Below are 24,400 nucleotides of genomic sequence, written 5' to 3'. Positions count from 1 at the left end.
TTTGGCACTTCTGCTTCTTACCAGGGAGTCTGGTTAACTTGAAGTTTTCACTAAACATCTCTGCATGGCTGTAGGAATAACCAAAGGTTTCCAGTATCCTTGAGGTCCCTCATTATCCAATTACCTGTATGTCTGTGGTGGGTTCCCCACGCTTCCCGGCAGCTGAGAGTAGCTGAAGCCTTTATTCCATTCGCCACTTCCTGCTGCAGTTTGCCAAGGGCAGTGGAGACAAATGAAAGAAAACCAAGAGTGTTTTCCTGTTTGTGTAAGCCAGCAGCATTTTACTACACCGGTCACTCAGGAGAAGAGAGGGCAAGGATGGAAGTTCTTGGGATGCATCTAAAGCATAGGACATGTCATAATATTGGGCATATGCACAGGGATACATGATAGTGCTATGGTGAGCATATCTCCCAGGGCATTTGCATGTTCAAGTACAACCCTAAGAAGGAAGGATGAAAAGTTCCCTGAATATGATAGGAGGTTGAACTTACATACCCCGATTTGTTGGTGTTAGTGACAGTGTGGTATTTTGACTTTTTCTACTGCTTCTGTATTTGATGGGAAACTTGAGAACAAGTGAGACTTGTCTCTCTTAACCTTTTTCATCCACCAGTAGTGTGTCGTCCACATTCCTGTTCAATTAAGGCATAAATTAAGGCCTTTGCTAACTTGCTTTCACTAAGGGGCTTCAGGTGTGTCTGGGAGCTTTTAAGGTCTCATTGCTGAAAGTGGGATCCCCACTACAGGGATTAGAGGTCCTGTGCACCATACAACCCTGTGGGGAATTGCTGTTCTGCAGCATGGTGGGAGAGGCAGAGGATACATGTCTTGCAAATCTTTTTTCAGTGCGTTGGGCTGCAGAAGTTTTGCTATGACAGCCACATGTCATGGCTGTGCAGTGGCTGAATTCACTCATGAATTCAGAGAGAAAACTACCGTTGGGCTTGGAGAAACATTTTTCTTTTCTTGTTTTAGCTCATAATTGAAACCAGATTTTCTCCAGGGATAGTCTTGCCATATTGAACTACTGTAACACTTCCAAGAATCTATCTTCTTTGTTATTGGCAGAAGCCAGTGTTGGAAGTTTAAGATCAGTGAGTTAAATCAAGAATGCTTTTGTATCATGCTGAAGATTTTTATAAAAATTAGCACAGAAGTGGTTTCTTGCTGTTGCCTACTGAGGTTTTTTTTCTGTCCTAGGCAGCAACTGCAGTGGGACCAGTCCCTCCAACCCCTGTTCACGTACATTCTTTATGGTAGTATTAGATGTTCAGTTCAGTGAAAGGGCTGAAGTGGATTTCCATACTTCTGAGCTCTCATGTGGGCACCCTCTGCTTTAAGTCTTAAAATAATGGAATTTTTAGGGGTCTGGTTGTGTGGTATTTTCTCAGTTAGGAACCACTCTTGTATTAGAATACTTGTAAATATGAATTAAGGTAGTGAAATCTTCATTTAAGTACAGGGGAGGAAAATTCTAGTCAAAATATTCTCTCAGACATCTAACAGTAATTTGCTTTAAGGCTTCTTGAAAGTTCTGTCCATGGAAACTCCCTGTTTAATTTAATTCTTAATTAAAATCATTATTCTGTGGCATATCTAACTAATTGTTTAGCAGGAGTAAAAAATGTCTGTGTCTTAATAATTTTCCAGACTTAACGAGCTGTAGTTATCGGAAGAAAGATGTTCTTTCTTGGGTACTTCCTTTTCAAATGTCTTGAGTAGTCTTTTGTAATTTTAAAAAATAATACTGTTTTAATTACCATGGTTACATGCTGCTAGTGCTGATACAATTTAAAACGATTGCTTTCTTCTCCAATACTTAATGCAGTGTGAATTCATCAAAAATTGAACACAAAAAGTTTTTATGGTGCAAAATGTCTTGTCTATTTTAGGCTTCTGTTTGTGGAGGCCTTGATATTGTGTTCTTCATTCAGGGAACACTCACTATACCTGAATGCAACTAAAATAAATCAAAATACCAAACCAATATGTGGTGGGCTGACCTTGGCTGGCTCTGGCTGTCTGGTAAGTTCTTCTCTCACTGCCCCTCCTCAACAAGACAAGAGACAAAATAAAATGGAAAAGGTCATGGATCAAGGTAGAGAAAAGACCAGTTGCCAATCACCATCAGAGGCAAAACAGACTCAACTTGGGAAAAATGAATATGGTTTTTGTGATTTGAAATAGACTGGAGTTGTGAGAAGCAAAGACAATTTGAAACAGGTTGCCCACCCTCAGAGCTGTGTCCTGCAGTGTGTTGGTTGGAGCCAGCTGGAGCCTGGCATCTTGCAGAGGCTGCCCTACAGCCCCTCTGCCAGCACCTGGGTGGCTGCACCTGGGACATCATCCCAACTCACCTGTGTCACCTGGTTTAGGAAAGGTTCTCCCCAGTTTAGTGCCCCCACTGAGGCTTTCTAAACAAGACGAGCCTTATCCTCCATCTTCCTACTCCAGGGATGGAGTTGAGGATTGGAGGCACAAAAGGTGAAAATCAGGCAGTTTTATGAGTTGGTCAGTGCTCCCCAGCAGTGGAATAGCTGAGATACCCTGACCTTCATGTTGCTTTTCTTTCAGCTTTCAGAGAATACTGAAAAAGTAACAATACCTCCTTCCAATGTAACACCAGTGAAGCTGGTGAACAGTCTAGAGAACAAATCTTCAGAGGAGCAGCTGAGGAAACTGAGATTGTTTAACCTGGAGAAACAGAGGCTCAGTGGGGACATTATGACTCTTTACACTTACCTGGAATGAGGTTGTAGGGCGGTGGGTGCCAGTCCCTTCTCCCAGGTAACAAGTGACTGGATGAGAGGTAATGGCTTCAGTTTGCTCCAGGGAAGGTTTATACTGGGTATCAGGGGAAAAAAAAAAAATCATGGAAAGGATTGTCAAGCACTGGAAAAGGCTTCCCAGGGAAATGATGGAGTTACCATTCCCAGAGGTATTTAGAAGACATGTTGATGTGGCACTTGGGGACACTGTTTAGTGGCAGACTTGGCAGTGCTCTGGTTAATGGTTGGTCTCAAGGATTGTAAAGGTCTTTTCCAAACATAACATTTCTATGATTCTATTCTATGATTCTATAAATGTCAAAGTACTATGCAAACAGAGGATTTAGTTATTCAAATTGGAGGTATTGAATGGGATTTTTATGATCATACAGTGACAAGTACCTAAGTCAGAGCCTGAGCTGAGGTTTCGTATTCTCCAGCACTTTCTTTCCACTAAAACCTATCAGTGTGGATAATAGTGATCCCCACAGACTTCAGCTGATGGATTGGGTCAGGCAAACAACCTTTTGTCGACTTCAAGTCTCTGTAGTTTTGTCTTTCTGTGTGTTTTTTTTTTTTTTTTCCATTTTGTCTGCGTGGTTTACCTTTGAGATCCAGTCAGGAAAACCTCAGAGGAGTGTTTCCATCTGCTCTGCACTGGTGTGGCCTGACCTCAAGTGCTGCATGCAGTTTTGGGCACCACAGTATAAGACAGACATTGAGCTCTTGGAGGGTGTCCAAAGAAGGGACACAAGGATGGCGAAGGACCTGAAGGGGAAGGCATACAGGGAGCAGCTGAGGTCACTTGGGCTGTTCTTCCTGGAAGAGAGGAGACCGACGGGAGACCTCAATGCATTTACAACTTCCTCGTGAGGGGAAGAGGAGGGGCAGACACTGATCTCTTCTGTGTGGTGACCAGCGACAGGTGACCTAAGGAAATGGCCTGAAATTTGTGTCAGGGGAAGTTTAGGTTGGATGTAAGGAAAGAGTTCTTCACCCAGAGGGTGGTTGAGTAATGCAACAGGCTTCCCAGGGCAGTGGTCACAGCACCAAGCCTGACAGAGTTCAAGGTGTGTTTGGACAATGCTCTCAGGCACATGGTGTGACCCTTGGGGTGTCCTGTGCAGAACCAGGAGTTGGACTAGATAATCTTTCTGGGGCCCTTCCAACTCAGGACATTCTTTGATTCTGTGATCTAGTACAGCAAGATTGGTTAATATTTGTAATACCTTATTAATGGCTACTGGTTTTGCAGATAAGCTATTGGAAATGGAGTTCTGAATATCATAATCCTGATTCCAAGTCAATAAAATTATTTGTTCCTACAAATATAGTTTAAAATGCAGTTGTGCTACTGGCAGGCTTAATTAAACGTAAAGCAGATGCTCAGCTGTCAAGAAACTTCTAGTTTAAGTTAGTTATACATTATATGAATATTTTTAGATTTTGTGTGCATATATATACTAAATCCAGGAAACCATTTTTATTTTGCATTTAGATTACTGACAAAAAATAAGCATCATCATAATTCAGGATTATAATAGAGGACCCCTACACAATTCTGCAAATGCAAAAGCAGCAGCTCTTCTATTGTCACCTTCTCATTTGGTTCAATTATGAGTTACAATAAGACCTTATATTTTCTATTATGCAAATGCAAATTTTCATACTTAAAATGTATGGTTTATATCCTTCTGGAAATTTCCTATTTTGTAAAATTAAACTACTTTAAAACTTTATTTTCATTTTTAAATAAGGACACCTCTGTGACAGTACATTGACCTAAAACCCTGGGAACTGCTGATTTTGAGCCAGTTGTATGGTCTTGTTTCTTTTTATACATTTGGATTTTCATTATTTTTTTGCCTTCTTTTTACTCTTCACAGTTTTGTTAGGAAAAGGACCCTTAAAGATTAAAACCTGAGCACTCCACAAACTCTATGTAACTTATTATGCTGAATTTTTCAGCTTATAGTCGTGATAAAGACAGGAAAGTCTGCAATGAAAGACTTTGAGAAATTTTTCTGCTTGGAAGAAAACATCATGATTTATAACAGATGTTATCAATTTATAAATTCAAATTAGAGTAAAGTATAAATAGTGACCATATAGTACTTGCTTTTTTATTACTTTCTGTATGACCTTTTTCAGCATAGGAATTATTTTCCATTAGTTCAGTTCAATTGGGAAAAACAATGCTTAATGGACTTTGAGTCCCGAGTCATTGGTGATAGAATTCAGTAGTTCTCAGGTTTATTTAATTGCTGTCATATGCAGTTCTGTAATTTGTCACACCAGCTTATATCTGGTGCACTTTTACTGTGTTCTTGAGGTGTGTGGTAAAACTGTGATCCAGGACCCCTGAGTGATCTGCAGAGCGATCTGGTTATGTCTCAACAGTAAAACAACTGCCTGTCTTGGATCAGTGAAACACTAATCTAATCTTGGCCCCTCTCCTTTGCTCATGTTCACAGGTACTTTAGCAACCTCCCATAACCTCTGCTTTCCTGAATATTTGATGGCTGCTTTGTGCTCTTCCATGTCAGTTATGGTTCTGGCATAAATGCACAGGTTCTTTAATCCATTTGACAAGACCAAGTTTAGAAGAGGGGAAGGAAGCAGAAGGACATGACCAAATGCAAAGTGACCTGTGGTGTTTAAAGCAAGGGATGCTGGAGGCAACAGAGGGAAATGTAGTCCTGATAAATGATTAATCTTTAGGACTAGAGAAAGGAAATAAACAAAATAGGCTTGAGATCGTGTGTGGAAATAAAGCAGGGTTTAAAGGAAACAAACAACACAGGCTTGACTAATCTGTGATACACATTACACAAAAGCATATTTATTTTCCTATCTTCTTCTTTATCTCATGCTTGTGTTTGTTTATCCCTACTCTTTTTGTCAGTAGATCATATATTTCTGTATTGAGGCAGAAATCTAATTCCTAGGCATATACGTTTTTGTGGGAATCTTAGGACTCTTGTAAATTTTATGAAGAATTAACTTTGAAGCAGTTTACCATTAATACATCCCCTTTTCCCAGATGTTCTCCTTTCTCCTCCACTGGCCATTCATTTCCTTACTAAAATGTATCAACAACAATGATGGGCTGGTTTCTTCTGTGTTTCACGCTTCAATATAACAATATAAATTCCCTTCATCAGCAAGTATGGTTTCTTAATGTTTGCTTTTTATGGGGAGTGGCATAGCAAAGAAGACCAGTGGGAAATAACTTCTTGATCTGTCACAGGAAAATTCAAAGATGTCTACCAGACAGGGAGCAATGTGTGGGATTTCTAGAAGTATTTTTCTAGCTATAACAGGAAAAAAAGGCTGGATATATTCAGCCAAAAGGTCAAGAGTGTATGCTCTTAATGTAGGTAATTTTCAAAAGCTTTCATTTAAAAAATACTATATATACTTGAATGTTGCAATTGATACTGAAGCCAAACGTTTTAGTTAGTGACAGTATCAAATATGGCATTTCAGACTGTGGGTGAAAAAACATCTTAAATTACTCAGTAGCTGGTAACTACTCAGGTTTGGGTGAAGCTTCTGTAAGAGTCCTGAGGATGGACCTAACATAAGGACTTGCATCCATGCTAAGTGGCAAATACATAGATTTTTTCAGGAAAAGAGTCTTGTCACAAATTAAACAGATGAGCTTCTCAACTTTGCAGTTCTTACATGTTTATACTAGTTAGTAATGTAATAGTGTAGTAGGTAGACAGAATATTCTGTTCCGCTTTGTCATGTATGTAAGTTCAAAGTTTCTTTTACCGGTTGTTACAGGGAATCTGATTCATTTATCAGGTTTATGCATTTGAGAGTTATTTGTCAAAACTGATCTCACTGTACATCATTTGGTTAAGGTTGATTGCACATGTCAGATTAGAAAGAATGGTAAATACCCTTTTTAGATGAGTAACATTGATTGGTGGCATTTTCTCTTCTACGTAGATTGATATGACCATGTTGTCCTGTCATCTAGGTTCAATTTAGGTTCTGTTTTCAATCTCCAATTTAGCTACCACCGCTGTACGTAACAGCTCTGAAATAATGTGATTTGTCAGTGGCGATAGCCCACAGTGATAACCAGAACACACTGCTACATCTTATTCTGACTGATCTGTGAAACAGCACTGCCCATTTATTCTTTTGTGAAACACAGTAAACAGTTTCTGGTCTTCTACTTTCAGGGCAGGTATTGAACAGCTGAAACCTTTACTAATTTACACAATGGTTTATATTTTCTGCAGTTGGCTTCAGGGATAACTCGAGCAGCTGTACCATAAAATGTAAGGAGTTCGAGCATGCTAATTTGTCACACAGCAGAGCAACAATGTTTGCTTTGCCATTAATATTAGTCACAATCAGAAGGTGATTGGGGCACTGTGAAAAATACATGTGCTTTATTAGTGTATGAAGAGAACATCTTACAATGCCCTAGGTGTATTCCAGCCATTTCTAGGAAAATGGGATAGAAAAATAGATTTCTCCCTCACACTAGAACTTCTAAATGTTTATAATATTCTCCTGGGTTCCCATTTTTTGAGCAGTGAGTAGAAGAGTGTATGTTACATTAAAATAATTTCTCTGTTTATGGTGTGTGGTCAAATTGTGTCTGTTGTTCTCATGAATATGCTTAATGCTGAGCCATCCACCTGCACCATTCCTTACTATATCTGAAAATTTATGTATTGACCCATGAAACCAGATGGTTTTACATTCACTGAACACAATTCTATGGCATGATAAGTGTGTGAAGGAGGTATGTCAGGTGGCTACAAAAGCCATTTGTCAGGCCTTCAGCTTCCTTTGTGTTGTCTGCATCCTCTCAGATATGAGCAGCATCTGATCTGCATTCCGTGTAACTCGGTCTGGAAGTCTCTTCCAGTTTCTGAGGGTGCCACAAGTGTGGAGGTACATGTGTGCCTAAACGTGTCTGTGTCAGATCAGGAGGTGTGACATGTGTTATGTTAAAATACGATGGAGAAGTGACAGAAAAGAACAGCAGTGACACTGTGAAGCAGTCATGTGGTAACTCAGTCAAAGGGTTAAATGCCTGTGATAGATTCAGTCGAGAGGGACAGTGTATGCCACACAGCTCATTTGACTTTCATTTTCCTCAAAGAACACCCTGATCCAGCGTCTACGAAAGGCAGATCTACCAAAGGTAACATCTACCAGAAATACGCACTTTATTTGCCATTTTACCGTGGTAGTTCTTCCAAGAGTTATTTGTCACCATCTTTTAATTCTTGTTGATTTACATATTCATGGCAGTTCCCAGGGTGAAGTTGGGATAAATTGTTGCTGGCATATGTGTGAAGTGGAAAGTATATGTCTGCACTCTTTATTTTTAATTTCTCGGTTAGATGTATGCTTTCTTCATGCAAAAGAAAGAAAACCTTAAGAACACATGCTTGTCTGTCTTTCAAACTCTGTAGAATTAGCTTGTCATGAAATGTAAAACTAATGTGTAGTTGTAAAACCACTGCCAGCATTTTCCTCACTAGTGGCTGATGGCTAAGAAGATTTAGAAATGAAAGGGGTTATTATAAAGTGATTACTGAATAGCTAGGTATGTCATTTTAAACAAGCAACTAAAATCTGTGCTGCAGATTTGGAATGTAATCTTGTTTGTATCATTCATATTTAAAATCTGATTTTGATTGTGGAGGAGTAATCATGTAATGTAGGTAATTTGACAAAAATGTATCAAATGATGTTTTTCTTTCATTCCTTATTTAAATGTATTAGAATTTAAATGATTTACCATTCAGAGTATACCTATAAAATTACAACATTAAAAAATACTAGATTCAATTTACACTGGTTCAGATTTAAATTTTACTATAAAGTGAAACATTCATATCAACCCTCTCATGAAAGAAAATACTGTGTAGAAACCAACACTTAAAAATATTCATACCTTTAAAAGGCTATAATGGATGATTAAAAGGGTGTTATTGATGATTAAACCAATATATTTTACAACTGTGAATGTCTGCCAGAAGACATAGGCCTCATGGAATACATGTAGCCCCAAACTGGAGAAGAGATAAAAAGTTAAGGAAACTTCTCAGGCATGATTTTATCACTCATTCATGTTTCTGCATCGTCCTTGTAATAATATATTACTAAAAGTTTAAATACTATACTTGATCAGGTTTCACGCAACAGCAACACTTATTTTTTGTAAACAGTAAGCTGGTGCCTTAGATGCTTATTAGAATTTGCTTTCTGTGAACCTTCTATAATTGGCTAAATATGTTTTTCTCCCAAGAATTCCTGTATTTTAGCTTGTGCTTCTTCTAGAAATATCACAGAAAAAGTTCTCTTAGTGATGAGGTGATACTAGCATTTAGGATCCTTCCTGGAAAAAGTAGACATTTACTATATCTCACATTTGAATTTGTGAAATGAGTGAGGGTTCAATCTGGCTCATTATAAGAACTTGGCCTATTCATTTTGTTGCTATGAGATGTAAGTGAACATTTCATTGTTTTCTGAGCTCCCACAATTTGGAACTAACCTCTTCTGGCCACAAAGGACAGAAAATAAAAGCACATTTCAGTACTGTGTTCTAAGGGGTTAGAAATGAGGCTGAGAATTATAAATCTGTGGCTTTTGCTGATGCACCACAGTCTGCAGCAGGTAATTCATTTCTTCTGAGCTTCAGTTTCTTTGGGTATAAACTGGACGACCTGGTATTGTCATACCTGATGTACATACATAACTGCACTACATATTTCCAAAGTATGTAATAAAATCAGTGGAAGCATGGTCTTGCATCTGGTTCCACTCTGAAGAAGAATGGTGTTAGCTGTGATCTTCCTGACAGCAGGGTAGTTTGGGAGATGCTGGATTTTCTCTTTCACCTGGTAGACTGTTGGCATCTTGACCAGGGAATAGAGGCTGAGTATGAGCACATGCTCAAAGTGTGAATCTTCCAATTCTCAGATGATGGGAAGTGGTTTAGTGCAGAGAAGGAAAACTATCTGTGGTGGGGGGTGTCCTGATTTTTTTTTTTACTTCAGTCTAGTCCTGCTGACACCTTCAGTCCGTTGTGACACTGTGGATACTGATCATGATAATAAAGGTGCTGAGGGAAATGTGTACAGGAGGATTATTCCTGCTTCTCAATGCTCTTAAGTCTGCAATAACGAGGAAGGGTGCAGAAGGATCCCCACAGGCTACTGCTCAAAGCTTGTATGCTAACTTTAGGGTACATACATCCTTCTGTTCATCTTCTTTCACTGGAATTGTGACCGTGGAATACAAATGAATATAATCAATAGAATATAATTAGAAAGAAAAAAAATATTTTTAAAACCAATATAATTTAAAATAAGCCATTTTGCCTAGAATTTGCTCAAATGTTCATAGTCTAGTTATCAACACATTTTATATGTATGAAAACCTGATTGTTCCTTGCTTTGTGGCATTGCAGGTGACTTCCATTTCAGTTTTGCTGTCTCATAGTTCTTTCTTTCATTAGCACTGAAACTCTGCAGGTCTTGCATCCCAACATTTTTTAAAGTATCAGGGAGTACGTTTAGAAGACTGATAGAAGTGCTGCTTTTCTGTGGGAGGCATCTGGTTTTGCAGAAGTGGGAATATACACTTTTGGAAATGTTATTAGTTAGTAATATGAAACATTGTTAGGAATTTTGAATACCATAACTTGGAATCTTTCCAGGAGATGCTGTGTATCTTCTGTGGTCTTTTGCACTTACCTAAATAGCCTTAGTAACGGTTGCTATCAATTTCCATGGCTGCTCCATGACAGGAGGTAGTGATGATGTCTCATATGACACCAGTATTTCAAAAATTTACAATTGTTCCTTGCTGGTTTTTAACATTTTTGCTTGTTGCCTGAACATGCTGTGTTCTTAGAGGAGTAATATGACCAATCTCTAATGTGCTCCTCTTAATTCAAGGGCTGTTTCTGGATCTTCAACAGTTTTGTGCACACTGGCAGCTTAGTCTTTGTTTTCACTTTAAATAGTGGGACTCAGCAGTACAATCACACCACCATCATCATATTAGGATTTTGATTTTGTTCATGAGTCATTTGTCCCTGTGTTTCTTTGTTTGCCTCCTCTTTGTTTGATTCCTTTCTTTTGTAACCCAAATAATGGACAGTATGAAAAATCATGTGGGTAAAGTGTTCCTTTTCTTCCTCTAATCCTAACTGCAAAGCTGTTCTTTGTATCAACAAATCTGACTGAAATAAAAATGTGTTAAAAATTGTGAAATTGCACCACCCAAAATCTTGCCCATTGTTTCTTTCCTCAACTGCATTCTGCAGTTTTTGGCAAACTGGAATTTGAAAAACCCTTGTCTTTTATCAGATCAGATAATTCATGTGGTATTTTGAGCAATGAAGGGCTCTTTTTGAACTTAAATTTGTTGTTGAAGAACTCAGATGAAGAATAATCACCATACAAAAATCCCTCCATCACAGTTGAATGTAATCTTTTACAAAACTGTCTTACCAAATTTGCAAACAATTGTTAGCAGTCATGTGTAGATTGGATTTCAAATGAAATCAAATAAGTACAAGCCAAACAAGTAAATTATTTTACCTATTTTCTCCTTTGGCATTGACTATAGATGTATACAAATATGGAGATTTGTTTTCTAGAAACAAACCAAATATGGTTGCTTTGATAGCAGCAGCTCACAAGCCATATTTTCTGTTCCCCTCTAGGTGGTCTCAATCACTGTAATGTGCAAGTTCCTTGCAGGTGTTCATGAAATGTTAAGTGACACCATTGGATACTGATGCTGGTGTACTGTGGCACCCACTTTACTCAGAGGGAATTGATGTGAAAAGATGTTAAATTATTTGAACAGGACTGCTCAGGCAATCTGTGAAAAAGTCTTTGCATTTAATTATCATTAACTATTGTGTTTATAAAAGCTGTATAGAGGATAATATCTTCAATATTCAGTTTTCATCCTAAATTTGTATATTTTCCTGTTCTATCTGTCCTTTACTTCCTGTGGAAGGACAGTAGAGTCCAATCTGGAAGTCCCAAGATTTGTTGCATAGCTAAACTGCACTAATAATTTGCCTAGACAATAAATAAATTCTTATTCCTATTGTTAGATGCCCTTCAAATAGTATCTAACACATACCAGATGTCTACAGCTACTGGAGTGCCATGGATTGACAGAAAATCACCTTGCCATTTCTTTTTTGTTCTTATTTCAGTAGGTCTGTGCAGTCTGTGATGAAAAGGCAAAACTTCCAGTCTTGAGTTTTCATTCTAAACCCAAGTTTTGATGATCAACGACAGGATGCTAAAAATACACCTAAATGTCTCTGTGATTCTGAAATTGAGTTTCTGAAAAAGCATTGTACTTGTGGTAAAAGGCAAAGTGTGAAGTTCCAGAGAAATGAGCTGTGAATTGCAGCTGCAATGGAAATTGATCCTGTCTGTCAGTCTGTGCTTCATATTCTCAGAAAAACAGAGTGGAGCAGAGAAGGAGCCAAGATCACCGATTAAATGGGATGCTAAAGTGCCAGGGGCTAGAACCCGGCTTGCTGGTCCCTCAGGTCAGAGCTGCAACTGTCAGAATTCACTGCCTGATTCCCTGCTGAAGCTGGCAGAAGGAGAGCAGTATGAAAAATGCTGCAGGCACCAGCAGGGGAATGGGTAAGAACTACCTGGCTAAGCTTCAGGCTTGACAGGCAGTGTGCTCCTTTGGGAGGAAAACCTCTTCTCTTATGAATTGGGAGGCCTTATTTTCCCCATTTGCCACATGATTTGTACCAGAAAAATTTGTACCAGAAAAATTTGTACCAGAAAATAGTTGGAGTACTTAGGAGCAGCAGAGGCTTGGTTCACTAAGAAAACTGCAGTGGGTGGGGAGGTCTGGCTGTGTAACCTGTGCAGGTGGGTATTTACCAAGAAAGGAGGAGGCAAAGGCTGAGCAAATAGCTCTTGTTTTTTGAAGCACCTGTGTTGTATGTAATACAATCAGTATGGTGTGTTAAACTCTTTATTCTTCTACTGCTCTAAAAGGTGTGATTTCAGCTGTGATCAGCGCTGTGAAATGACACTTCTCTGTGTAGCTATCACTTACCTTACCTGGTGCAAGGTAATAACAGACCATTGCTGGAACGACAGCCTTCTGCTACCACTGGGATAGTTAGCACAGGTCTCATGAGCACAATAGCAGCATCTCTGTAGGATGCCTGCTTTTTCACTGAAAGCTGGGAACTCACCATGGGAAAGTGATAAATCCTGTAGAAAATCAAAATCAGCTAAATGAAGTCATCATGCTGTAGTAATTAATTCAGCTTTCCCTTTTAAATCATAGTCATGAGCTGTCATTCTTTTACTGCTGCGTAACAGTTTTCTTTCTACAAGTATGCCATGTCCTTCCTGATGAAGAGCATATACCTTCCAGTGTATTGGAAGTGATGTACCATGCTCTCAGAACCATATTACATTAAAGATGATAGATAGATAGATAGATAGATAGATAGATAGATAGATAGATGATAGATAATTAGAATTTTTTTTTTCACTGTTAGGTGGTCAGGCATTGTAATAGGTTATCCAGGGAGGTGTTGGAGTGACCATTCCTAGAGGTGCTTAAGAGGCATCTGGATCTGGTGCTGGGTGATGTGGTTTAGGGGTTACAGTGTCAGTGCTGTGTTGACAAGTGGACATGATGATCTTAAAGGTCTCTTCCAACCTTGATGATTCCAGGATTCTATTCTCTGAAATATCTTCTCTGGGGTATACAGTGATACCTCCAGAGAAGTTCATTGCTACCATGATCAAATGGAAACTTAGTTTTCAGTCTTTCATTGGTCTAATTGCTATTTTTCAGGGCTGTTTCGAGCCACATGGTTTTTTTTAATCCCAAAATTCCTCTGTTACCTCAGCCTGTTTTTTTCTAGTTACAAGTAGCACCCTTAAAACACTCATTTATGACAGGAGTCATTAGGACCCTATTAGTTGCATAATCTTTGACTGAATGATGAGAAAAATGGATATGAGCTGTGTACCTAGCTGTCTGATGCTATGGGTTACAGAATCAAGTCAGGAGCCAAAGCAACCAAGGTATTTGCCTTGATGGATGAACTTTATCCTGTTAATATCAAGGGAAGCTGTATTGTCTCCATCTTTTATGATCTAAACTCTTTTTTTCCTTGTCTGTTTTGTTGGAGGTGAAAATGTATCTGTTATTCTCATAGCAGTGACTTCAGGATTTAACTAGAGGGCTGACTTGTACTTTTTATTAAAGTAACATGACATAAGAATACCTTCCTCCTGGGCAGAAATCTTGGATAGGTTTTGATCCAGATATTTTGTACAGCCACTCAATTTCAGTTTTAAAATGCTATGAATTAGTTTTATGTCTCTAATAAAATGATTTCTCAGCTCCCCTGTGAATTTTCTGATGTGCCCACTGTGGAACTAAGCAGGCTGTTCCATATTCTTGCAGCTAGGAGCTTTGTTCAATTGTTTAATGTTGTATGTCAGGGTCACCTCAATTTTGTTGGTGTTCTATTCCTGTTTAGCCCATTCAGATACAACTACAGTTGCACAATACCTCTCAAGTGTCCTTTACTATTCATCATCTCACCTAAATAAAGCAATTTTTACAAGCTGAAATGAAATAAAGAAAATAACACAGGAAAACTTGTTTTCCATGAAATTCGTGTCTGAACTACACAGAAGTAAATGTTTAGAAAGACATGGAAGTCTTAGGACTTGCCAGTCCTTGAGATTTGCTTCATATTAATTTTAATTGTTGTAGCAATAGAAAATGTGACAAAGCATCCAGATGCCAGAATTCTTAGCTGGGATGTCTGAGTACAGAAGCAGATAAATGGCTTTACAGTAATTTATCCTTAGTGGGAACATTTTTACCTCTCATTCAGGTCACTAGATAGGAGACCAGGATTAGAATTTGGTTTGTTTTGCCATTTTTTCAAATTGCCAAATATTCTTTACTGGTGATCAACATTGTTTGATAGTGAAAATTAATTAAAAAAAACTTTAAAACTCAGCTGGATGATTTGAAAGGGGGGAAAAATACCCTACTTTGTAGATGTTAGAACAAGCAATTTCTTAACACCTTTTCTTCAAGGAGTTAAGATGAATAACGTCTTTGAACAAATATTTCAAGCATGCAGGGATTATATTAAAAAGTAAAAAGATGAAATCCTGTGTAAATTGTTTAGAACATTCCTAGTGAAGACATGTTGATTAATAAACATAAAAGGGGGAAGATGCATATTAATTTGTTTACGTACAAGAGGCTTCTAACTCATTAAAAGTCTTCTAAGTGTTTGACTAGTGAACCAGTGGATAAAACCTGACATGGTCTTTAATCTTTTTGAGGACTCAAATACGAAAAAACTCAGATTATTGCTAAATATGTATTATAGTTCTGTTAATGACAGTGTTTTGAAAATGGGGGGGGGGGGATGTAAGTGCAGTGGCTCTGCTGTAATATGGTGGAAATTTTAATTCACTTTTTATCTCAATTGCTGCGACCAGTAGCATTGAAGAAAATTTAACTTCATCAACCACAATCTTTGGTGCTCATATATAGATTTTGGTGGTTTTGATTGATAGCTCATTATCAATTGGGAAATCTCTAGAAAAGCACAGATGCAGTAGGAGATCTTATTTATTTTGTGTCTTTGCTAAACCACTCCAACAGGCCAAGGTATTTGCATTACTAACAAGGAATATTTTTGTGGGAACAAAAAACCCCTATGGTCTGTTTTAAAGGAATTGGAATATTAAGTTAATGTCCTGGACAAATAGAGATTGAGTAATTACATTCTATCTAAGTTAAAAACAAATGAATAAGAAATAGCTGAAGAACCCTCTAGCCTTTGTAAAAACTGTCCTGCAAGAAAATCCCTGTGTATTTGCAAGTTCTCTCTGAAATTACATTTTTAGTTACTTGCTTTGTGCAGGTTTTTCCTCTAAAAGTGTTAAATAATTTGTACAAATTTGTACAAAAGAAATCGGAGATGCTTATGTTTTGCAAGCAACAGGTAAAAAAGTGTCATTTCAACTATATAATGCAATTTCAGTTGAAGCAGAAGAACTTCTTAGTGTTTTGTTCGCTCTTCATTTTTCATCAAAGATACTTCTCACTCCTTTTCTCACTTTTTCCTGTTTTTTCAGACACTGTACTTGCATTATACTGTGATTCTGTAAAGCAATGGATTTCTGTTTCTGCTTACATGAGGGACTGTATAACTTCTTATTTCTTGTGTTATTATCCTAAGTAATCACACCAGAATTACATTGGTTATTTTGCAGATCCGATGCGTGGGCCACGACGACTGGAGGTTGTGGAGATCAAATCTCGACAGATCACTATTTGCTGGGAGCCATTTGGGTATAATGTCACACGTTGCCATCGCTACAACCTCACAGTCCATTACCGCTACCAGGCTGGAGGACAGGAGCAAGTGAGAGAGGAAGTCAGCTGGGATACAGAAAGTTCACATCCCCAGCACACAATTACCAATCTATCACCATACACAAATGTCAGCATCAAATTAGTATTAATGAATCCCGAAGGACGGAAGGAAAGCCAAGAACTTGTAGTGCAAACTGATGAAGATGGTGAGTTTTTGTATTTACGTATACACATGGTACACGACCTAATAGTGTAATTTTCTGTACAAGTGCATGTTCTACTTTCACTAGAATTTGTAACAGATTTTCCACTAACTTCACCTGTTTCCATAAAGCTCCATTATTACTGCGATCTTTCACATAACCTATAACATCCCACACAGTTGAATTATTTCATCATTAAACTTGTAACTTGTGCTTGAACTATGCTCTGCCTCTTTAAGGTTCCAGTATCAGTTGGAAGAAATTTCAGGTGATTGTCAGTGAGTGATTGCCTACTGAGTGATAGGCTCAGCACTAAATACTTATTCTTGATTTGCAGTTTCATTTTCTGTCTTCAGCTTTCTAACCACTGGACACTGTTAGTTGCTCATTCAGCCACTGTTCCATATAGTGACATTAAAATATACAGACATTCCTTTCCTTTTAATGATTTTCAACTCACATGGGGTTTTCAGATCTCTTTTTTTTAAAACTGACTTTATTTTGAGTAATAATAAATATAATAAATGATAAATAATAAATATATAATTTGCTGATGTCTTTTTGGAAGCAGAAGCAGCAGAATTCAGTGATGTGTCTCTGCAATGCTGTAATAATATTGCATGTAAAGGTTATACCATCTCCCAAGTCCTCTGTGGTATTATTTTGATAACACATCCAGAGAGTTTACTGAAGCTCTGTTAGCTACAATACCAAAATGGGACTTCCTTGTTGAATAGGTCATGCACCAAGAATCAGTCTCACCTTTTCAGAATACTCTGTGCTGATATATAGCCCCTTAGTTCCCTCTACAAGTGTATCTTAGTTTTTTTGGCCTTGGCTTTGCTATTTTAAATGCATACCGTTCAAAGGAACCTTATCAAATGACTTACATTGCTTTATATAACAGATCTGTCCTTCTTCCATTTTTATTGTCTTCAATCTGAACAGGAATGGATGTGTATTTTCTTCCAGATCAATGATAGGTTTACTTCAAACATGTTGGAAATATTTCTTGTAAAAACTTCAGCAGTTATGAGCTCCTTTTATAATAAATACTTGAAGTCTGTCATTTAAGCCTATTAAATTATTTAATACATGCTGTATTGGTTTTATGTAGTACTAATTTCTAATCAAAATATATGAGGGAATAAATTAAACAATTTAGGAATATATAGTTACTAATGCAACAGATTCAACAAAGCATAGCTAACAAAAAGAAATGTTTAATTAGAATTAATTGTGCTGTCATGCTCTAAATTTAATTCGGTTCAATTGTAGGATGACAGAGCTAAAGAGCTTATTGTTGTCGGGGATGTTTATGTGTTTTATCTAAAATTGCTTATTCCTGGCCCTCTGGAATGTCATGTTATTCCAAAAGCTATAAAAAACAGTGTCTGAGAGAATACCTTGAAAAAAATTACAACTTTTTAGTGTGCTGTCCACATTCAGTGAGGTATGGAAGTCTGAATGTAAAACAACAGAGTATACTGAGCCAAATAATCATCGTAGTTTTTAAAATCACACAATCACATTGGTTGCAAGGGACTTCCAGAGCTCATTTAGTCCCACCTTCTGCTCAGAGAAGATCAAGTGATAGCAGATTGCTCAAGGCCTTGTACAGTTGAGTTTGAGTACATCTCTTGGTGACCTCTGCCAGTGTTTGACCTCTTCTTGTGGCACAACTGCTCAGAGTTTATGACCTTCACATAATTTTAGAGGTTACTGCAGTGCTTTGCTATACTTCCAGCTTATTTACACTATATTTAATCATTAACCTCATGATTGCAAATGAGTTTTGACAGTTCTTTCCTACTTAGAAACAAGGTTTAGTGCCCACAGTTAAGGTTGCCCTAGAGGTGTTATTTTGTTGGTGTACGCAGGACTGGTAAGCCAGTTCAGAAGTCATCACTTATGTCCTTGAAGCTTCCACTTGGTGGAGCAAGGAACTCTGTGGAGGGCTGGGGAGAGGTGATAACAGAATCTCAAACCTTGTAAACCCCAGTACCAACAGCATGGAGCAGTAGGAGGAGGAAGTTCTATACCAGAAGTATCAACAGCAAGGAGTCATCAAATGTCTTGCTGGCAGATCTTCCTTAACATTTGGATAAATCTCAGTAAGGGGTCTGAGAAGTTATTTCAACCATTGCAGCAAGTGGCTTCCACCTTCTTTCTGTAGCAACTAAAAAATGTTATATGTATCTTTTTACTGGATTCTCATCACATGGAGTTTGTGTAAAAGTGCTAAGGCCTTAGTGCCTGTTGCTTCACAACAGTCCTGTGTGCATTTTTCAGGTTTTTTTTTCAAATTACTTTGCCATTGTTGTGTAAAATAAATTCAGATATGCACATCCATGTGCTGTTTACAGGTCTTCTCTGAAAATTGCATTGTCTTGGGGATAAGGCAATGGTTGCAGAACAAATGGGAAGCAGAAGTAGCTACCTGAGGGTGATTGGCATACCTTTCATCAGAACCTTCTGATATCCCTGACTCTTCACAGGTCTTTCTCACACATTAAGAGACTTGAAGAAAAATTAACAGTGTCAGATTTTTAGTTTGGCTGTTTCACACTTTGCTTATGTCCATCCTGCTGTAGGTCTTCAGGTCTAATGTCTATGCAATATGTGGCTTATCTTTCTAGGATAGCTTTTCTAATCCAGTCTCCTGAAACCATACCTTAGTATTTCAATGCTTGTCCTTTTTCATATATGAATGTCTAATATGTTTTCCACTTTTGGAAGTAATGCTGTTGATAAGTAGGTGTCACAAATAGATTTTATTTGCAAGAATTTATATTTGACATACCGCCTAGTTCCTTATTAAAAGCTGCTTCTTCCTTTTTTTAATTATCAGTAGAGGTTTACAGGAAATGTGTGATGCTCACTAATTTGTTCTTATGCTGAAGGTGACATATAATGGCACTGTCTTCTTAAATAAATCACTCTCCTCCTGAGCTACCCTGGCCTTTACTTCAGTCTTTGGGGAAATTATAGTGGGATGGTTTTTATGCCTCAGCAGTACAAATATTTAAACAGAGCATGTCCTTCTGAAATTTTTCTTAAAACCACTTTTTTTTTTTTAATCTGTTAGTCCCAAGTGCTGTGCCACTTGAATCCATTCAAGGGAGTACCTTTGAAGAGAAGATTTTTCTTCAGTGGAGAGAGCCAGTGCAAACATATGGTGTGATTACTTTGTATGAGGTATGAAATTTGTCTTGTTTTGATTTTCCAAAGGGCATAATCGTAAGAAAATTAATGTTTTTTTACAGTTTAGGTAAAATTAACATCATTTTATAAACAGTAGCCCTTTGAAAGTAAATATAATGTGGAAGTGAATTGCACAGGACCCAGCATGTCCTTGAGTTACCAGCTTTAAGAAAAGTGCTATGTCTAGAACCATGTGATATAGCATTCTGTCTAGTTCTCTAGATCAAATATTTAAAAGACTGAAAGACAGATCTTAGCAAATTTCTTAAAAAGTAAGAGACATAAGACAGTGGTTGCAGTCAACATCACGTTTAGATAGGAGTCATTAAAGGAAGCCTATTGTTATAGAAAGAAGCAGGCATAATTAAAAAAAATCTAGCTTTTTTAAAATGCAAATTCAACAAAATTGTATGTTGTTAGATGTCTAAAAATCACTGCTTTTTCTCATGTGGAACCTCTGCCTGAATACCTCTTAGAAAAATTGACAAAAGACTGCACAGATTAAACAGACAGTAATCACTGTTAAGCTTCTTACCTGACCTTACTACAAAATTGGTATTGAAATGTTTTGTTTAAAAAACCCCACCTAAATGAGATATGGTGTAAAAGAAAAGTTAAATTAAATGGTAACCTATTGATACTGTTTTGAAAACTACTTTATTGTAAGAGGATAAAATGTTATGAAAAATTATGAATTGATTTTTTTAATACAGCTAACAACTTTCTGGCTAGTTCAACAGTTGCCTGTATTGAGGGATCAGAATGTTTTAGTTAAGTGTTAATATTATTACTATTGTTAGATTTACATACATAGAAACACATGGTGGTGGATCCTGTTTCTCCTTAGGAGCATGCCTGCATGTCTAATTCCACTGAGGAATAGAGGAAGTACACCCACTGTACACCCACTGTATCCAAGCAGTTCATCCTTGAATGTACACACACATAACTCCATCAGCTCTATTGGGACAGGTGGATTCAGAGATGCAGTCAGAGCTTGACCTCTGTTCAAGCATGTTCTGCATGATCCATGGAAGAACTTACTTCACTGCTGAACATCAGCCACTTAGCCATTTATTAACTAAACACTGCAAAAATTTTATAAGAATCTAACACAGACTGCGTCATCTGGATTTAAAACCTAGTCACGATGGTAGTTGTCTAATCTGAATTTTAAAATCTCAGAAGAAAGGTTATGACCCGTTCTCCTGCAAGCCAACATAACAATTTAGCATGAGATAGGGAGATTCATGTGAACAATATGTTACCTTATTTCTTTGCACATAAAAGTTCAGACACTTGGTAGATTAATCTTCTGTTATCCGTTAGAATTAGAAGTGTTAGTTGGGTGATTTTTAGGTACTTGTGAGTTCAGTTTATGGATGAGGATTTGTAGAGGGTATGCCTATATCTACTGAAATAATGTTGGAGTTTATCTAAATGGTATGCAAGTTTTTATTACTGATTTTCAGCACCTCATTGATATTACATTAGATGGGTCATATAAAAATCAATTTTCATTAAGTCAGAGGTTTTAGGAAATTGCAAGTGTTTAAGGTATCTAACACTGACACTGGGATGTTTCTATGTACTCTATTGTGTGTCTTCTTAATTATAATGATATTGAATAAGTACAGCAAAAAGAGTGTCAGTTATCACTTTATATAATAAGGGTTTTGGAATTATTCGCATAAAGATGAAACTTTAAAAGCAAAAAGGAGGGGTGAATAATTTTTACTTTTCCAATTTTTTAATGGCTTTCGTATTTTTAAATTCTCATTACAGTGCATAGAAATCAGTAATTAATAGAAGAAGTCTGGATCAAGTTTTGCTGTGAACTTACATTAACATTTCTAATGAAAACTAAAAATACTGTTTGAATCAAGGAAGGAACTGAGGATACAATATACACTCTGCATATATTACTTAACATTTATCTTTTCTTTCCTCCAAATGAGAATCTGACCTAGGTACAATATAATAATCTGAAAAGATCCAAATTAGCAATTGTAATAGCTAAGCTTCAGACTAAAATAGAAGTTTTACCCAGTTTCTGAAAAATTTGCCTTAAGCTGCCCTTATCATCTTTTACAGATAACTTTATTCAGGGCAAAGTGTAATTATGGTGGAGTCAGCTGGAATTGGGGGGCTACAGCCCCTCTCAGTTTTTTAGCTGTTTGTGTTGGTTTTGTTACTGGTGCTGATCAAAACCAACAGTAAGATGAATTCAAAATGTGACACTGTTAAAGCCAGCATCTTGAAGGAATTAATGTAAGCCTGAACCCATCCTTTAGAGTTGTAATCTAGCTGCCTCTAAGTCTCTGTATCTATAGAAGTAATAACTCATGCAAGTTACGACTCAGTTCCCGTGTCCTTTCGTGGGATTCGGGATTTGAAGAGTATAAGAGAGTAAGATAGCTTATCATAAAATGTCTGACAGCGCATACATCAGAAGGGTTTACTGGATAAAGATGCAATCTCTGTCCATCTGCTCAAGGCAGTTTATAACTTTCTTATTCTTTTGCAGATCACCTACAAAGCAGTCAGTTCCTTTGACCCAGAAATAGATTTATCCAATCAAAGTGGACGAGTCTCAAAGCTAGGAAATGAAACGCACTATCTCTTTTTTGGACTGTATCCTGGCACCACCTACTCTTTTACCATCAGAGCCAGCACAGCTAAAGGCTTCGGACCTCCAATAACAAATCAGTTCACTACTAAAATATCAGGTACTTTATCAAAGAATATTGTTATTTCCTTATGTTAATGGGTTGGGTAATTCTTTTGTTGTTTACTTCTTTAGACTTTAACAAGCAGCAAATTGAAAAAAGAAAGAACACATTCATCCCCGAAGATGTCAAAGTGGCATGTATTACCATATCTGAAGAACTTCCAAGTGCTTAAATATTATCTAGTACTTTGAAATTCCTGTTCACAACTGTAACATATCACTCAAGAAACCCCTATGAATTATGTGTTTGCAGCCAGTGCCAGCTGCAGTTGCAACATTTAGCATAGGGTTTTTTTGGACCTGAAGATGAGGGTTTCATTCAGAGCTTAGTCAGCCTTGACATGATTCTAAATTAGTACAGTAACAGTGCTGGAAAATCTCTTTAATGAGCCATGAACAATCGAGAGTAGAGCAGAGATGCTGTACATCTAGAGCTTGCTTAGAAAGTGTAGTAAGTGCCAAGCTGCCTATGTTCCTAACAGGCGTGGGGACTGAAGTGGATATGGAACTGTATTAGACAAGAACATCAGGAGTAGTGGTTTTCAGATAACAGCAGCATGACTGTCACTTCTAGAGATCCTTGACCAATATTTCAAGCCCTCCCTTGAGGCAGAGGAGCATTTCATTGAGGGGATGCAATATTATTGCATCCTCTAAAATGCTTATGTAATTGTTGAAAAAATATTTTTCAGAGTTATGGTCAAAATCCCTTTATTCTTCACTTCTCAACAGTCTGCTTTAGAATTAAACTTGCAGTTGGATAATAAACTGGGCCCTTGATAATATTTACAGAAAATTGTCTTACCTATTTGTGGTCAGCTGTGCTTTCCAGAACACATTTGGGTACATAAACTTCTTTCTCTTTTACTCTCATTCTGTGTAATTCTGTCTTCACTGGAATTAAAAAAACTGACAAGTGTTAATCAGAAATAGAATGATTTCTTCTATCTTGTTATAGGAAAGGGCAGTTAATGCAAGGTGAAATTATTGCTAATGTAGGTGTTTGTAGAGAAACAAAAATGTTGTTAATTTTCAAGTTAGACCATTAACTCTTTATGGAACATCAAACATAATTAACACTGATCAGTAAAGATGGAGTTTGTTTTCCATCCCCTTTCCTATACTGAGCAGAAATTTTCACTCTCAAAAATCAGTTTTTGGCACAGCAAAACTTTATATGAGTTAGGATGATGAAACCAGCCCTTATTAGAATGAGGAATGGAGACTATTTAGTATGGAGGAGAATCTGGACTTTTGGGAATAGTACTGGGTCTTAAGTTGTTGTTGTCTAAAATTGTATGTCACCAGCAAAAACTCCTTAGTGGGAGCAGGCATTGCAGGCTTGCTTGAGAGTGACGCCAAGCCAACCTCCAAGTCTCTGCAGGGTGAAGTTGTGCAAATTGTCTTGCCTGCACCCCACTCTCTCATTGCTTCCTCTTAGTTACTGTACTAGCAAGGAATGTTTATGCCTTGTCCATGGGTAGTTAAAACCAATCTCTTGATGAATTTAAAATAGAAACTAAATGCCTGTATTCCTTAATATAATTGAAAAGTCACAACTGGCATTTTAGCTGTTGAATATGGAGCCCTCTTAGCAGTGCTATTGGCTGTGATTTCATTGTCTCACAGGAAAGCTTTGAGGCTCTTTCATGTGGCCAGTCTGATATGAAACACAACTTCTGAACATTTCTGGATGAAGGGTTTCACTATTTCCTAGAACAGATTACGTGGCAACAGTGCAATTTGACCAATTTTTACATTTTACTTTTTCTAATTCTAGGCTGCATTTTCTTCTGAATAAAATCTCTAAATTTCCTGTCGTAAGTGTTTTGAATAGTACACTTATGAAGTGGAAATAGTTGCTGTGTTTTATTTTACAATTATGTGAATATTTCCTGTTTTCTCTGTTTGTTGATAAGTTCCTTCTTTACATATATGCAGTGGAGTAGGAAGTGTCCTTACCTAGACAGGGCAAAATGGAGAAGAGATGAAGTAGCCAGGACTAAAGGTTGTGACTGGGAGAACCACAACTCATATCTGGAACAGGAAGACAGTTTTGGTCTTGGTAGGGA

At 37.4% G+C, this 24,400-nt stretch overlaps 1 protein-coding gene across 9 annotated transcripts in view; it reads left to right on the top strand.

Annotated features, from left to right (window-relative positions):
* Positions 1–24,400, top strand: part of PTPRM (protein tyrosine phosphatase receptor type M) — a 445,877-nt gene that overhangs the window by 214,869 nt on the left and 206,608 nt on the right. For all 9 annotated transcript variants that reach the window (XM_085052574.1, XM_085052569.1, XM_085052577.1 and 6 more), the window contains exons 8-10: positions 16,088–16,396; positions 19,482–19,591; positions 22,125–22,326. In XM_085052574.1, the coding sequence (XP_084908700.1) occupies positions 16,088–16,396; positions 19,482–19,591; positions 22,125–22,326 (621 nt within the window). The remainder of the gene's footprint in view (positions 1–16,087; positions 16,397–19,481; positions 19,592–22,124; positions 22,327–24,400) is intronic.

This window comes from Lichenostomus cassidix, chromosome 2 (assembly GCF_008360975.1).
Source record: "Lichenostomus cassidix isolate B80296 chromosome 2, HeHo_3.0, whole genome shotgun sequence".
Lineage (NCBI taxonomy): Eukaryota > Metazoa > Chordata > Aves > Passeriformes > Meliphagidae > Lichenostomus > Lichenostomus cassidix.
This window is presented reverse-complemented; position numbering and strand designations above follow the sequence as displayed.